Raw genomic sequence first — 14,971 nt, 5'->3', positions numbered from 1 at the left:
AGAGTAATTTGATTTACAGCAACGCTATAAATAATTCTCCTGAGCCATTCTTTTGTGTTGCATTTCAGAACCATTGTAGCTCTTGTCTATAGTGTACTGAAAGCCTTCATGGAGATGAACAGCCCACTTTTTGATGAGCTTACTGCATCTTTCAAGGCTGACAGGCAACGGTGAGTGAAAAGCTTGAGCATCTCATTGGCTTGTGATGGCACTCTTGTCTCCGTGTGCACGTCGATTGACTCGTCTTGGAAGATTACGTTTTCTAAGTGTCTCCTTACAAGTGAGGCCTTTGAGGGATGGGGCAAATCTTGCAGCTTTTCTCTGTATATTTTCCAAGGCATCAATTTAACTTGTTTGGATTCTATGCACAGTGAGCATTATAAGAAGCAGGCCGTACGTAGGCTTTGTACAGTCTTGTGGACATATCCTCATCAAAGTACATAAAGGTCCTTCCCAACCAGGCATGGCATTTTGTTTGCCATGGATATTTTATCCTGGATACGCTTCAAATACAAGAAAAGGTCCCTTTATATGGTATGTGCCATGTGGCAACCTATAGAAAAGCATTTGTTGCAGTGAATCCCTCAGCTGTATAATTCGCGAGTTTTCCTAACAAAGCTTCCATACCCATGAGTTTACTAGTCGATTTCCCAGATCCATCAAAAGGAAAGGCTATCATGAAGCATCTTTCAACTTCTGAAATAGACCTCTTCTTTCTATTCTGTGATTGATCCAGAATGCGAATATTTGGAATCAAGTATGCCATAAAGCATGATCCTCGCCATCCCACTGGTAGCCATGAATATGCTCTGTGGCCACACACAAAATATGTACCATTTAGTGGAGCTTGCGGTGCCACAAGGTTGTTTTCCTTGATGTTTATTCTTATCTCTTCTCCATAGTTGAGTCCCATGATTTCTACCTTTTCTTCACCTTGCTCAGCATCATACAGACACTCTGAGTCTCCTAAGGAGATGCCACTACCATTTCGCTGAACTAAACAAACCAATCCTTCATCTCTGTGTGTTACCTCAAAATAGGGTGGATATTCCTCTAAAATTGCCTGGTAATTTGTCATGTACCGAGCATCATGAGGTTCTCATCTCCTTTTTCTAGGTGTTTGTAGACTGCCCGGTACTTAGGATAATACCAATTTGTATAGTCATTGCACTCGTAACCCCCTTCTTTCCATTTTCTCCTTATTATTTCTATTGCTCGTTTTATAGATGGACCCGTCTTTTGCATGTTGGTTAAAATTGGTTCCTCTTGTCTACGCATCAAATAGCCACGATATGTCTTGCCCTCTGAATGTAATTACTAAGAGGCAACCTTTGCTAAGATGAGTGAGGAAGCTGTGTACACACCCAACCTTTCTTTTTATTCACTAGAGAAATACCCGTGCTACGCTACGCACGGGTGGGAGGCCAGAAGCAAACAGGCAATGCAGATACGGTGAATGCTAAAGCATGAAACCAATAAATTCCACATTCCTGTAGCACCTTCAGTCGCACATCATGGAGAGCAAGTTCGTGAAGGACTTCCATGAAAAACGTACCTGTTCGCAAACAAACGGGTATGTTCACGCACAGAAACATCGATCGTGGGTCCGTGGCGAATCTGCATATGGCGATGACAAAATATCAGAAATTGAAGGCTTTTTTATTTTAAACGATTCATATAAACATTCGTTGAATCATATTACACGCAAATCATCAAAATCTAAACAGTATCTTTAGAATTTCAATAAAAGCCACATCACTGTTCATATCGGTAAATATTATTCCATCGTCTTTCAAATCGTGATCGATACACTATGATCGTGATGATCGTGAATCGTGATCGATAATCATGTTCACAATCGGTGTCGTATGTACTCCCGATACGTGTACCAAATTCCCGATACGTGTAACTGTACCAAATGAACAGTTAAAAGGATTTTGAGCCGATAGGTGTTACGGCCTTGGCAAGATCGATGGAGACAGTTATCTGTTAGATCTGATCCTCCTTCATGCCGAAGTGCAGATCCTCCTTCATGCCACATCCGATCGATGCAGCCGTACAGCAATCGGTGCAGTCGTTTGTGCGGCACACGGTGCATCGATCAGTGCAAACGTGGACTCCCACACTGCCACATCCTGCTGATACTTGCTCCCGCATGACGGATGTTTATATAAATCGTTTAAAAGAAAAAAAGGCTTCAATTTCCGATATTTAGCCTTTTCATTTGGGCCTCCCAATTGAAGCCCCGCCCATAGGGCGGGTACCGTTGCTCGAAGTAAGAAGACATCACAATGAACGTCGTGCGAACGCGAATGTTATGCGGGAGTCCAAACCTGAGAATGCTGGAGACTAAATCTGAAATTGGAAAAACGAAATAGCCTATTTTACTCCTGGGGATCCCAGGATTATCCACCCAAAATATCTTTGCGATCGGTTCAGCAGTTTTTACGGTACCTTCGAACAAACAGACAGACAGACAGACATTTGGTGAATTATAGTAAGATGTACGTGGCATGCAAAGACATGGCCAAGAACGTATTCAGAGAATGTCCAGTTATTCTTTCATGTAGCACTATTCCACGTTCCTTCCCCAGTGTAGATATTTCATGATCAGGACTCACTGGTCCATAGATCTCCTGGCTTGTAGAGGTCTTTATACTCCTGGCTTGTAGAGGTCTTTATACTCCTGGCTTGTAGAGGTCTTTATATTTCTACATTTGGTACCATCAGATGTTGCTACCACACTGTTGCTAGGCATGGGGTGGCTTGTGATATGTCAGCAGGGCTGATGTTGAACGCCTCAAGGTGGGGAAAGTGGATGAGGTGGGCATGCTCTAGGTTCTAGGGGCTGGTGCGAGTGTGGAGAGATGCAAAGACAGAGACCCCTCATGATTATTGGCTGTGACATGAAGTTGGTGCCTCGTCCTGACTTCACAAGCTACTGCTGTCGCTGTTGACCTGATACTTTTATTGCCTGTCTGCTTCTTTCAACCGTGTACATGCACATGCACACCCTTTGTCGGTTAGTTTCTCTGTGCATTTTGGTTAGTGTGATTTATTCCATTGCCGTTTACATTTTCTTGTGCCAAGTAGTAGTAAATCGTTGATTTATTTCCCTAAGGCCTGCATGCCATCCTTCCCACGCAACCCGTATTTTTGGTACGATTGATAATCCGTGTGGGATAAATTGGAATAATCACAAACCTGATAGCAAGTGTGTTTAGACGTGCTCGTTAAATCTTGCTCATTAAATCTCAAAGTGCATTCACAGCCCTGCTCTTCATTTGCTTCATGCTGAATTTGGCCTTGAGCCGGCCATCTTTGATGGGAAGGACCTTTGTATGTGCAATTCCTGCTCAGCATCGTGTGCTCATGCCCGTGTGTTATAAAATGACATCCATAGATGTTTTTTTTAGTCCCATAATATGACTTTGTATTATATACATCAGTCCATTGTTGTCGTCGTAGTTGTAAACAATGGTATTTTTCAAGGCTTACTAAACGAACATCCCTTTCATGAACCCAGGCAATCTTTGATTCCTTTTGCCATGCCATTTCGTTTCAGAGAAAAGAAAAAGGAAAAAGACCGAGAAGAACTTTGGAGAAAGCTTGAAGAGCTAGAATTGCAAAATGCACAAAATAATGCTTTTGTTGCTCAATGACTTGGTTGATTGTAGTGAGCGTGTTTCCCATGACGGTGGAGTGGAGATAAAGCTGCTGACATTCTTTGCTGATTTATTGAATTCTTACAATATGACCGTTTAATGTTAGTGAAACTGTATCATAGCGTTCAAATTTCCATTCATTATTTACTCACAGGTGAGATTCAGTCATTGGCCCAGTTCGGCTACGGTATAATGAATGTTAATTTGTACATTGTCCAATGCTTCCAGTAAAATACTCAATAACTGCAGAATGAAACATCAGGAAGCATAAGCTTGTTCCGTATCCATTCCTTGGCAGTTTACGGTGTATAGTTAAAACATGCCATTGTATCTTTTTCCTTCTGCCGTTCTTGACCCCTATACTCGGGGTCAACAGCAGTATTTAACCTGTAAAAAAAGTAAAGAAAAAAAAAGTACCGTTGCCTCAAATCATACTTAAAAAGGAAAACAAACAAACAAACAACTAGTTCAATGGATGAAATCAACAGAAAGTCGATCAAAGTATACCGACCAACGTGGGAAGCAAGGAGAAGCTTACGTTTCGGGCGTTAACCCTTGTGAGCAAACAGCAACTTGTAAACACTAGTTTGGTACCATTTCTACTTGTGTATAATATCGATTCAGTGTAAGGTGGGTGTGCATAAGCCATCATAGGTATTGCTGTGACTCAAATGTATTAAGGGAGATGATGGTAATGCTCTGGCATTTTGTACAGCACAGAACAGGTGTGATGAAAGCGTTTTATTTTTCTGACCATACCTCCTTGCTTTCTTGTAGCTTAATGGATTGCAATGCTTCCTTTTTTACAACAAAACTCTTCAGCACGTCTTATTTTTGGACATGGCATTTACGGAGATATTTGTCAGGGTTTGGAAAAGGGGTTGATTTGTAAACATATACAATTAGGGGTTTATTTATACTCTTGTTTCATGACTGAGATGGTTTGATTTTGTAAACACTGGTTAACATGTTTTGTCAATTGTATGATAAACCTGTCTTATCTTGTCAAGAAGTTCGACTTCCAAACAACTTTTTATTAAAGTAATGAAGAATGAACTTCAGATGTGTGTTTTTTCATTTGGTCTGCTTCTGGACTAAAATTAATTTTAACCTTTACTGGAGATCATACAGCACCTTACCCCATGCAGTCTTGAGAAAAAGAACATGGGACTTTATTGGAAAAGTTTAGGATTTTTGAATGATCTTTGAGAAAAAGATTAACGAAACAGATTTTTGGATGAAGTTCACTGTCGTTGATCGCTGGCACCGCTATTTTGTCTGAGGTTCCTCCACCCCCAGAACACGAGCGGCGAATTTGATTGGTCGAGGCGGCAAAATTATTTGCATAAGCACTGCTAAACTGAAGGTTTTTCAAAGTGCAAACAAGGCGATTTGTGTTCTGCTGTGTTCAAATATATGATTAATTTTAAATATAAATTTAAAGGCTGTAGGGAAACCCCTCACCCCATTGAATGACAAATTTACCACTGTTGATGCAGCGTCTTTAACACCACCCTGTCTGACACGTTACATTAGCTCTCCATGCTTTGTTATTCGTGCCCTTTATGGCGTCCCTAAAAACAGTAAGTTTCCTGTTTGGAATGATTTTTATTCATCCAACGATGAAGTGGCATGAGGCATTGTTTTTGGGTTGTCTGTCTGTCCGTCCATGATAGATTTTCGTTTCCATGATAACTTGAGAACAGCTGAGGAAATATGTCAAACTTGGTGCAGATATGTACAATGAGGTAAAGTTGAACTGATTACATTTTGGGGTCATGAGGTATTATTAAGGGAATGAATGAATGATCGTTTTAAGGCCATTTTCCCCGCCAGAGTGGGGGTTAGCCTTGCGGGCCCCATGACAATCATGGTTCCCTGTTTGAGGCAATGTTTTTATGGCCGGATGCCCTTCCTGACGCCAACCCTTGGTCACGCTCTTATGATGCGCAGGGATAGGGTGTACCTATTCTAAACCGGGGTACACACCGGGATCATTCATCCCAGCAAGCTGGTGCTCAATTTGCCGACCTCGGAAGAATGACAGGCTGAGTCAACCCCCCTGGCGTTAATTCAGCGATCGACCGGGATTCGAACCCAGGATCCTAGGATCCCAAGCCGGCACCCTAACCGCGAAGCCAACACCAGGCTAAGGTATTATTAAGGGAGATGATGGTAATGATAGCAAAGGTCAGGTTAGGTAAAAATCCTGCTACCGTGATAACCTGTGACCCAGTGATGGGATTTTGACCAAAGTTGGTAGAAGTATGTATTATAATGCAAAGATGAATTGATTTGATTTTGGTGTCAAGAGGTCGAAGGTTAAAGGTCGGTGTCTGGAATAGGTTTTCATTGCGGCGATAACTTAAGAACGGCTGAAGGGAACCAAGTCAAACTTGGTACAAGTATGTATAATGATGTAGACATAAACTGATTAGATTTTGGGGTCACAAGGTGAAAGTTCAGTCACGTTCAGTAAAACTTCTGTTACAGAGCTAATTGGTGAACCAGTGATGGGATTTTGACCAAACTGGGTGCAAGTATATGTTATGATGAAAAGATTAACTGATTGGGTTTTGGCATCAAAGGTCAGAGGTCATTACAGGTAAAAACGTGATACTTGAGAACTGAACGGATTTAAATCAAACATTGTACAAGTATGTATAATGATGCAATAATGTGGGCAGAGGCATTCCGGTCGATGTTGAAGAGTGGCGTTCGAGTCAATTGTGCAACTTTCAGACAGGCGGACAAAGTAAAAAAAAATTTTTTTTTTTTTTAAATCTCGCTCATATCTGCACATGCGCACTCAGAATGAGATTCCGTGCAATTTGCCAAATTCAGAGCCAAAGTACAACTAAACTGCAGGTTTGTGTTCCCATTCATGTTCCGAGTTGTGTTCTGCAGTGTTCAATGTATAAAATTCAATTGAAATGAAGTATAGTCAGGTTCACTATGTTTTTTCGTTCAAAATTTTGGTAGATTAGCAAAACTATACATTTCCGGAATACTCAGAGCATGAGGAATCCAAAAATTAATGTTTGCATTTGCCTAGGCACCTTTGCGAAAATGACCCTCAGGACAGTGATGAAGATCTGTAAAAGCATATTCCTGAACGGTATAGACCTCGTAGATCCTGTGTATAGGACTTATAGTTCAATCTGATACTACCTATAACTTCCTATAACAACCTATAACTTCAAAGGACTTGCAATATCATGTATTATGTAATACAGTTATATCACAAATATAAAGACAATGGTTTTCAATTACCTTTGTTTGTTGCTTTTATATAATCCTGAGCACTATTTTGAGGCCTTTATTGGATTCCTTGACCCAGAAAACATAGGATTAGCATATTTAATTAAGTCTCTAGTTTGACTAGAAGCCGAGATAGCGCAAAATATGTATTTTATGGCGGCCATTTTGAAAATCCAAAATGGCGGCCATGCAGGTGTCTGTGCAAATGCCAACATTAATTTTCAGATTCTCCATGCTCTGATGATTCCAAAAATGTATAGTTTTGCTAATCTCCCAAATTTTTGAACGAAATTATATTTGTTAACATAGTGAACCTGACTATCTTCATCACTGTCCTGAGTGTCATTTTCGCAAAGGTGTCTACGCAAATGTAAACATTAATTTTTGGATTCTCATGCTCTGAGTATTCCAGAAATGTATCGTTTTGCTAATCTACCAAAATTTTGAACGAAATTATATTTGTTAACATAGTGAACTTGACTATAGTTGCATAGACTGACAGACAGACGGAGTGAACCAATTGCTTAACCACCCTTTGCACTATGTGTGCGGGGGTAATTATTTAAGGCAGATGCCCTTTGTAGACGTCTGTGGCCCATCATGACTAGTCGAGAAACGTTTATTGGTTAGAACTAATATTGGTCGGGTCACCACTCCGCTGGAAGGTATTTGACTAACCACCTTTAGAGGCCATTTTTCCCCGCAGAGCAGGGGTTGGCCTTTGTTGGGCACCTTGGTGCCATTTTTGAAGCAATGTTTTATGGCCGGATGCCCTTCCTACCGCCAACCCTGTTAGTCGCCTCTTGTGACACACAAGGAATTACCAGTGAATTGGTACTCAAATTTCCCGACCTCGGAAGGATGACAGGCTGAGTCAACCCCCCTGGCCTAATTCAGCGATCGACCGGGATTCGAACCCAGGATTCTAGTATCCCAAGCCGGCACCCTAACCGCTAAGCCAACACCAGGCTTACCCTAAGACTGAAGGTGGTTTATGCAGGAATTTAATTTGTTTATGGTGCCTGCAAAATCTCACCGACATGGGATCTTTTATGTCCACTAACAACAATTGCTGGCCTATTCCAGCTTAATATGTAACTGATGGACAGTACACACATTGATGCCTCATCTGCTGCATGCCAAACACCAGGTTGACATTTAATAGCTGGGTCGAGATTCAAACCCAGGCGAGTGCGCGTTCCTCTAATGTATCCTGCCGGTCGTGGAACATTTATGGGACCAGACTTTGTGGCATAGTGGGTGAAGCATCTGCCGTGTGTCTGGGAATTCAGTGGTTCAATTCATGCCGTGGCAGTCATACCCAAAAACTTCAAAAATGGTGCGTGTTGCTTCCTTGTTTGACGATCAACATTTATAGGATAGAGCACGGACAAAACCCAAGGGTTGTTGACGCCCATGAAGAGGAGGGGTTTTCCTCCTTATTCATCCCACTAATACGGGACTTTCAAATTTTTCAGCATTTAGACGAAAGAGTGTAAATTTAAAGGTGGTTAACCATAATTGTTTTGTTACTGAATGCAAATGAGACACACAACTAGCGGCAGGCTGTGGTTATAACACACAAACGAATGAATGGACGCTTCTCTTTCAACCAAAAGATGTAAAAATGTTTTCTTATTTATCTTGTGGCCTGGAACCAAACAACACATGTATATTCATGACGGCCCTCAGCTCATACAACTGTCACCTCACTCCTCCTAAACATGATTAATAGTAAATAAACATCATCATTTTTGACTTACCTTGTGCATTAACAAGCTGCAGATGTGACTTTCCCATCGGTGTTCAGAAGCATGAAGGTTTGGTTAGAACATGCCCATCGACAAACCTATGGCCTTTCAGGGCTCATATTGTTGGGAATCTTTGCAATATGGACTGCAATATATCAGCTTTTTGGACAAGCCGAGGAAGTTCTCCAACGCCTTTCTCACAGCTACGTTTATAGGTATCTTCGGCTTCTTTTTTTAGTGGTCTAATGCTTCAATCCTTATCTGGCAGGCATGAAATATGTCCAGGCCGCCCCAATTGACTTCATTACTCGGGGTTTCTGTGCATGCAATCTGGGGCGGATTATGTGATTTTCAAAGTGCCTTAATGCAGAGACAAAAGCGACCATCATCAATGTGACATCGCCAGTACCCAGAGTGCTCTGGGAAGTGACACACTTTACTCACTGGGATTGACACAATCTGTCAATTTCCCGACCCGGATCTCAGCCAATGGAGTATCTTCTCTTCTCGACTTGATTATGACAAACTTCCCTGCTAATGTCTGCTGCTCTTCTTCTGCTCCAATCGGTTCTTCTGATCATGTGCTTGTCAAAGTGGACATCTCTCTGGCCATTCTCAGAGAGCCTCCTCAGCGTCGACGAGTCTGGCATTTCACTCAGGCCGACTGGGACGGTCTTCAAGCAGCCATCAATCGTCTGGACTGGTCTCCCATCTCCACTGCCTCTGACATCAATTCTTCCTGGGAATTCTTCCAAAGCAAACTGATCTCTCTCATGCACAGATTTATCCCATCTCGCCTTCAGTTGTCTTACCCTTCCTCCCGTCCATGGTACACTGAATCTTGTGGGGAGGCAGTTGCCCTGAAACAACTTGCCTTTGCCTCTTGGAAGGCTAATCCAACTGAAGGCAATCTCAGTTCCTTCCACCAAGCTCGGAACAAGTGTGTGTCTACCCTCAGGAGTGCCAGGAAGCACTATCTCTCCTCACTCAAGAATGAACTCTCAAACCTGTCTCCTTCCTCCAAATCCTGGTGGCGTCTGGTCAAATCCGTTTCTGGTGTTTGTTCCCCCTCCATCCCCTCCCTTACCTCAAATGGCCACACAGTTGACATCGCACGTGACAAAGCCGAATGCCTCAACTCTGTGTTTGCCTCAAAATCCTTAGTCCCAAACCCATCTCTCTCTGTTCCCACCTTTCCCAGTCGAACCCAACTGCTCCTGAACTCTGTGTCCTTCTCTCCTGACAAGGTGGAGGCGTTTTTGTCAAACCTCGACTCTGATTCTGCAACTGGACCAGACGGCATCAGCCCACGGGTCCTAAAATCCTGCTCTGCCGCTCTATCTCACCCTCTCTCTGTTCTTTTCACCCTATCTTTTGCTCAAGGTCATCTGCCAGCATCCTGGAAATCAGCTAACATTACCGCTTTACACAAAAAAGGTGCAAAAACAGATCCTTGCAACTACAGACCAATCAGCCTGCTCCCAATTATCAGCAAAGTCATGGAATCCATCATTGCTTCGGATATGAAATCTTTCCTCTTCTCCAATGGCTTGATCTCTGATCATCAATTTGGTTTCAGACCAGGTCACTCTACTCTGGACATGCTGCTTCTGCTGTCTCAACAATGGATGGAGGTCCTCAATGCCAAACAGGAAATCAGAGCTGTCTCCCTTGACATATCAGAATCAGAGCTGAATCAGAGCTCTCTCTCCACATTTTGGACCTTGTCTGCTCCACTGGATTAAATTTGCACCATCTCTATGGCTCCGACCTCACCCTCTCTGACCACTTAGCCATCACTCTGACCATCAACATCCCCGCCCCAACACCAAGGCATTATCGCACAATCAACTTCCGTAAGCTAAACGCTCTTTCACCTACCTCATTCTCATCCACCCTCTCTGAAAAAATGTCCACTTCTCCCTTCATTGACCTCCACACCCCTTCCGACCTCACTGACTACTACAACCACACTCTCTCCTCCTGCCTTGACCAGCTTGCACCTGTAAAAACCAAAACAGTTTCTTTCACCCATTCTGCTCCCTGGTTTACCCCTGAACTCCACCTGATGAAAACTCGTGCTCGCCAACTTGAAAGACTCCGCAATAAAACGGGTCTCACAGTTCACTCCCAAGCCTACAAGGACCACATACAACACTACAAAGATGCCCTCTCCCGCGCCCGCTCTGCCTACTACTCTCAAATTATCCACTCTGGCTCCGGAAACCCAAAAGCACTCTTCTCGACAATAAACAAACTCCTCCGCCCCCTGAACACCACCACCCAGTCATTCACAGTAGACAACTGCATCTCCTTCCTCTCTTTCTTCCAACGCAAAATTGACAACATCTACAACAGCTTGACCACCGCCGCACCCGCTCCCCCTCCAACCACCTGCCCCCCCTTGTCCTCCCATCCCCTGTCTCGGTTCTCCCCAATCTCCCCTACTGACCTCTCTGAACTCCTCATAGGAATGAAAACTGCCACCTGCACTCTTGACCCCATCCCCTCCAGATTTGTCAAAGCCTCCCTCCCTGCTCTCTCTCCACTTATCATTGCAACAATAAACTCCTCCCTGTCTACAGGCATCGTCCCACCTTCCCTCAAAATTGCTGCTGTTACCCCCATTCTAAAAAAACCTGGTCTAAACCCTGACACCCAAAACAACTTCAGACCCATCTCCAACCTACCCTTTCTGTCAAAAGTTTTGGAACGCGCTGTAGCCACTCAACTCAAACATCATCTCTCTGCCAATAACCTGTATGAAACATTCCAATCCGGATTCCGCTCCAACCACAGTACTGAAACTGCTCTCCTCAAAATCACCAACGACCTTCTCCTCTCCTCTGACGCTGGCAACCTCAACATTCTCGTCCTCCTCGACCTCAGCGCTGCCTTTGACACCATCGATCACACTATCCTCCTCACCCGACTTGAATCCACCTTTAACGTTACCGGCACTGCCCTCTCTTGGATTAAATCATACCTCTCTGACAGATGCCAGTTCATCTCCATCAATAACTGCAAATCCCCCACTGCTCCCCTCCCCCAAGGTGTCCCCCAAGGTTCAGTTCTTGGCCCCCTCCTCTTCATCCTTTACCTGTCCCCGCTCGGTCACTTAATCCGCCGTCATGGTCTCCAATTCCACTGCTTCGCCGATGACATCCAGCTTTTCATCTCCACCAAGTCCGTCTCCACCGACACCCACTCTATCCTGACAAACTGCATCACTGAAATAAAATCCTGGCTTCAAATCAACTTCCTCAAGCTTAACTGTGATAAATCTGAAATAATCATCATTGGCCCAAAAACGCTCACAAAATCCACCCATAACTTTGCCCTCAACATCGACGGTATCCCAGTATCCACCTCCCCTCACATCCGGAATCTTGGCGTCATCTTTGACCAAACCCTTTCCTTCGACAAATACACTAAACAGATCACAAAGTCAGCCTTCTTTCACCTGAAAAACATTGCCCGTCTCCGCTCATCCCTCTCCTCCACGGCTGCAGAAACCCTCATCCACGCCTTCATCACCTCCCGTCTGGACTACTGCAATAGCCTCCTCTATGGTTCACCCTCAAAAATCACCAATAAACTCCAATACATTCAGAACTCCGCTGCCCGTCTACTCACCCATTCCCGGACCCGTGACCACATCACCCCCGTCCTTTACAAGCTTCACTGGCTCCCCATCCCCCAGAGAATCCAGTACAAAATCCTCCTCTTGACATACAAAGCCCTCCATAACCTGGCCCCATCCTACCTGGCTGACCTCCTCTCCAGACACACTCCCACCCGCAACCTCCGCTCTGCTGGTACCAACCTCCTGACCCCCTCCATCCGGACCAAATTCAGATCCTGGGGGGACAGGGCCTTCTCCATCGCTGCTCCCACCCTCTGGAACTCACTACCTCACACCATCAGAGACTCCTCCTCACTCACCACATTCAAAACATCACTAAAGACCCACCTGTTCAACACTGCATTCAACATTCAACCCACAGCATTTAACCCCTGACTATCTCTTCTCCTTCTCCCTCCTTTTGCTTTAAATATTTCCCTATTGATTCTTGTCTTTTTGCAATTGTTGTTTTCATGTATTGTTATGCATTATGTTTGCCACTCTGTCAAAGCGCCTTTGGGCTTCTGGAAAAGCGCTATACAAAATAAATGAATTATTATTATTATTATATCACGTGCCTTTGATACGGTCTGGCACCCAGCTCTGCTCACCAAACTCTCCTCCTATGGTATCCATGGAAATCTCCATGCATGGCTTGCGGACTTCCTCTCTGGTCGTAGTCAACGTGTGGCCCTAAATGGATTTCTCTCATCTCCCCTTCCTGTTCAGGCTGGAGTTCCCCAAGGCAGTGTGCTGGGCCCTGTGCTTTTTCTGGTCTTTATCAATGATCTCTCCGACTCTCTGGAAAATCCTCTCTATCTCTTTGCTGATGACTCCACTCTCTGCCGCTCCATTCCTCTTCCCTCAGATCGGCAGTCTGCAGCCTCCTCACTCTCTGAAGACCTGGACAAAATCACAGACTGGTCAATCAAGTGGAACATGTCTTTCAATCCTGCCAAATCTCACTCTCTTACTATGTCTCTCCGAAAAGATCGACTGGACAACCCTCCCATCTACTTTCTCAACAATCCTCTCCAAGAAGTTCTGTCGCTCAAGCTTTTGGGTCTCACTATCTGCCATGATCTTTCTTGGGAAAACCACATTTCCAAGCTGGCCTCCAAAGCCAGTCGCCGACTGGGCATCCTCCGTCGTGCGAAGTCCTTCCTCGGCACACCTGAGCTCCTCACCACATACAAGACTTTCATCCGCAGCTCAATGGAATACTGTTCTCCCCTATGGGCTGGTGCTCCTGCCTCACACCTGGCCCGGCTTCACGCTGTTGAATCCAAAGCTTTCAAAATCATTGGAATCTCCCGCGATGAAGCTACCTCTGAGGGCCTTGCACTCACTCACCGCAGGCAGGTAGGTGGTCTTTCTGTCTTCTACCGACTCCTCTCCAGCCTTGCTCCCCCAGCTCTCTCTGTGCTCTGTCCCACAAATATTCCTACATCTGCCAGCAACCCTCTGATGGTTAAACTGCCGAAATCTCGGCTTTCTGCTCACCTTCACTCTTTCATTCCTCTTTTCTCCCGCCTCTGGAACAAACTCCCACACTCCCTTCAATCCCACTCCTCCCTCCAGGTCTTTAAAACAGCTGTTCACCACCATCTCTTATCTTCCCCCATCCAAAACCTTGATCTTTTCTACCCCCACTAATTCACCCCAGATCCACCTTGTTTGAAATTCCAACTTCTTTCCTGGAAGTCCTGGCAGTGTCCATATGTTTATACCTCTCCCACCCACCCCCCCCCCCCCCCCTTCACATGCCTCCCCCCCAAAGCCCTCTCCCTCCCACAGATCTCTCAATGTCTCCATGTCTCTCGGTCCCTGCTCTCAAATGTTGTGTTTGTGTCCTGCCCCCTCTCTCCCCATCTTGTCTACCGCTCCCGATGTTATTTGTTTTATATGTCTGTTTGTCTTTCTGTGTGATTAATGTTCGCTCTTTCACGAGCCTCGATCTTGTATACAAAAAAAAAAGGAAAAAAAAAAGAAAAAAAAAGTGACGTCACTAGCCTCAAGCTCAGTGGCTGCATTTGTTTGAAGTTTAGTTTCTGTATCGTCTCATGTATTTGTCAATATTTACCCTCGCCAGACGAGAGGGTATTGCACTTGAGTCAGTTTGTTTGTCTGTTTGTCCGCACAGAATAAATATGATTTTCTCTGCAACCGTTGGTCCGATTGACAGGAAATTTTCACCATAGGTGCAACTACACCTGTATAATTTTTAAAATGATAATCATGACGTCATAGGTCACGTGGTTCGGCCGCCATCTTGGAAAAACCGAAAAACTTTGCACCTCTATATCTCCGAAAGTGCTGAATATAAAAAATTGAGACATGGGGAATAAAATATGTTAATGATGTCATAGGTGCCTCCATTATGACGTCATGATTCGACAAGTACAAAACTTCATCCGATCAAGATGAAATTTCTTGAGCATAATCTAGGAATAAATTCGTTTTGAAAAAAAAAAAAAGATGTCATCGGTCACGTGGTTCGGCCGCCATATTTATTTTCACACAAAAGCCTTAAAAACCACTGAAAATACATTGTAATCTCTGTTCTTTTTCTTGTTGTATATACGTATATATATTACAGGTCCTGAGAACAAAATAAAAGGACAACACAGTTCCTTTCAATAGAGATGAAGCAATACTACATTTGCATG

At 44.0% G+C, this 14,971-nt stretch overlaps 1 protein-coding gene across 4 annotated transcripts in view; it reads left to right on the top strand.

Annotated features, from left to right (window-relative positions):
• Window positions 1-4,721, top strand: part of LOC137435377 (serine/threonine-protein phosphatase 2A 56 kDa regulatory subunit epsilon isoform) — a 169,709-nt gene extending 164,988 nt beyond the window's left edge. For all 4 annotated transcript variants that reach the window (XM_068129119.2, XM_068129117.2, XM_068129118.2 and 1 more), the window contains 2 exons: window positions 69-170; window positions 3,566-4,721. In XM_068129119.2, coding sequence (XP_067985220.2) covers window positions 69-170; window positions 3,566-3,662 — 199 coding nt within the window. In that variant the 3' untranslated portion in view covers window positions 3,663-4,721. The remainder of the gene's footprint in view (window positions 1-68; window positions 171-3,565) is intronic.
• Window positions 4,722-14,971: the final 10,250 nt, after the last annotated feature.

The sequence above is a fragment of the Myxine glutinosa genome, chromosome 9 (assembly GCF_964187855.1).
Source record: "Myxine glutinosa chromosome 9, kmMyxGlut1.1, whole genome shotgun sequence".
In the NCBI taxonomy this organism is placed as follows: Eukaryota; Metazoa; Chordata; class Myxini; order Myxiniformes; family Myxinidae; genus Myxine; species Myxine glutinosa.
The sequence above is the reverse complement of the archived record's forward strand: the minus strand, read 5'-3'. Positions and strand labels throughout refer to the sequence as shown.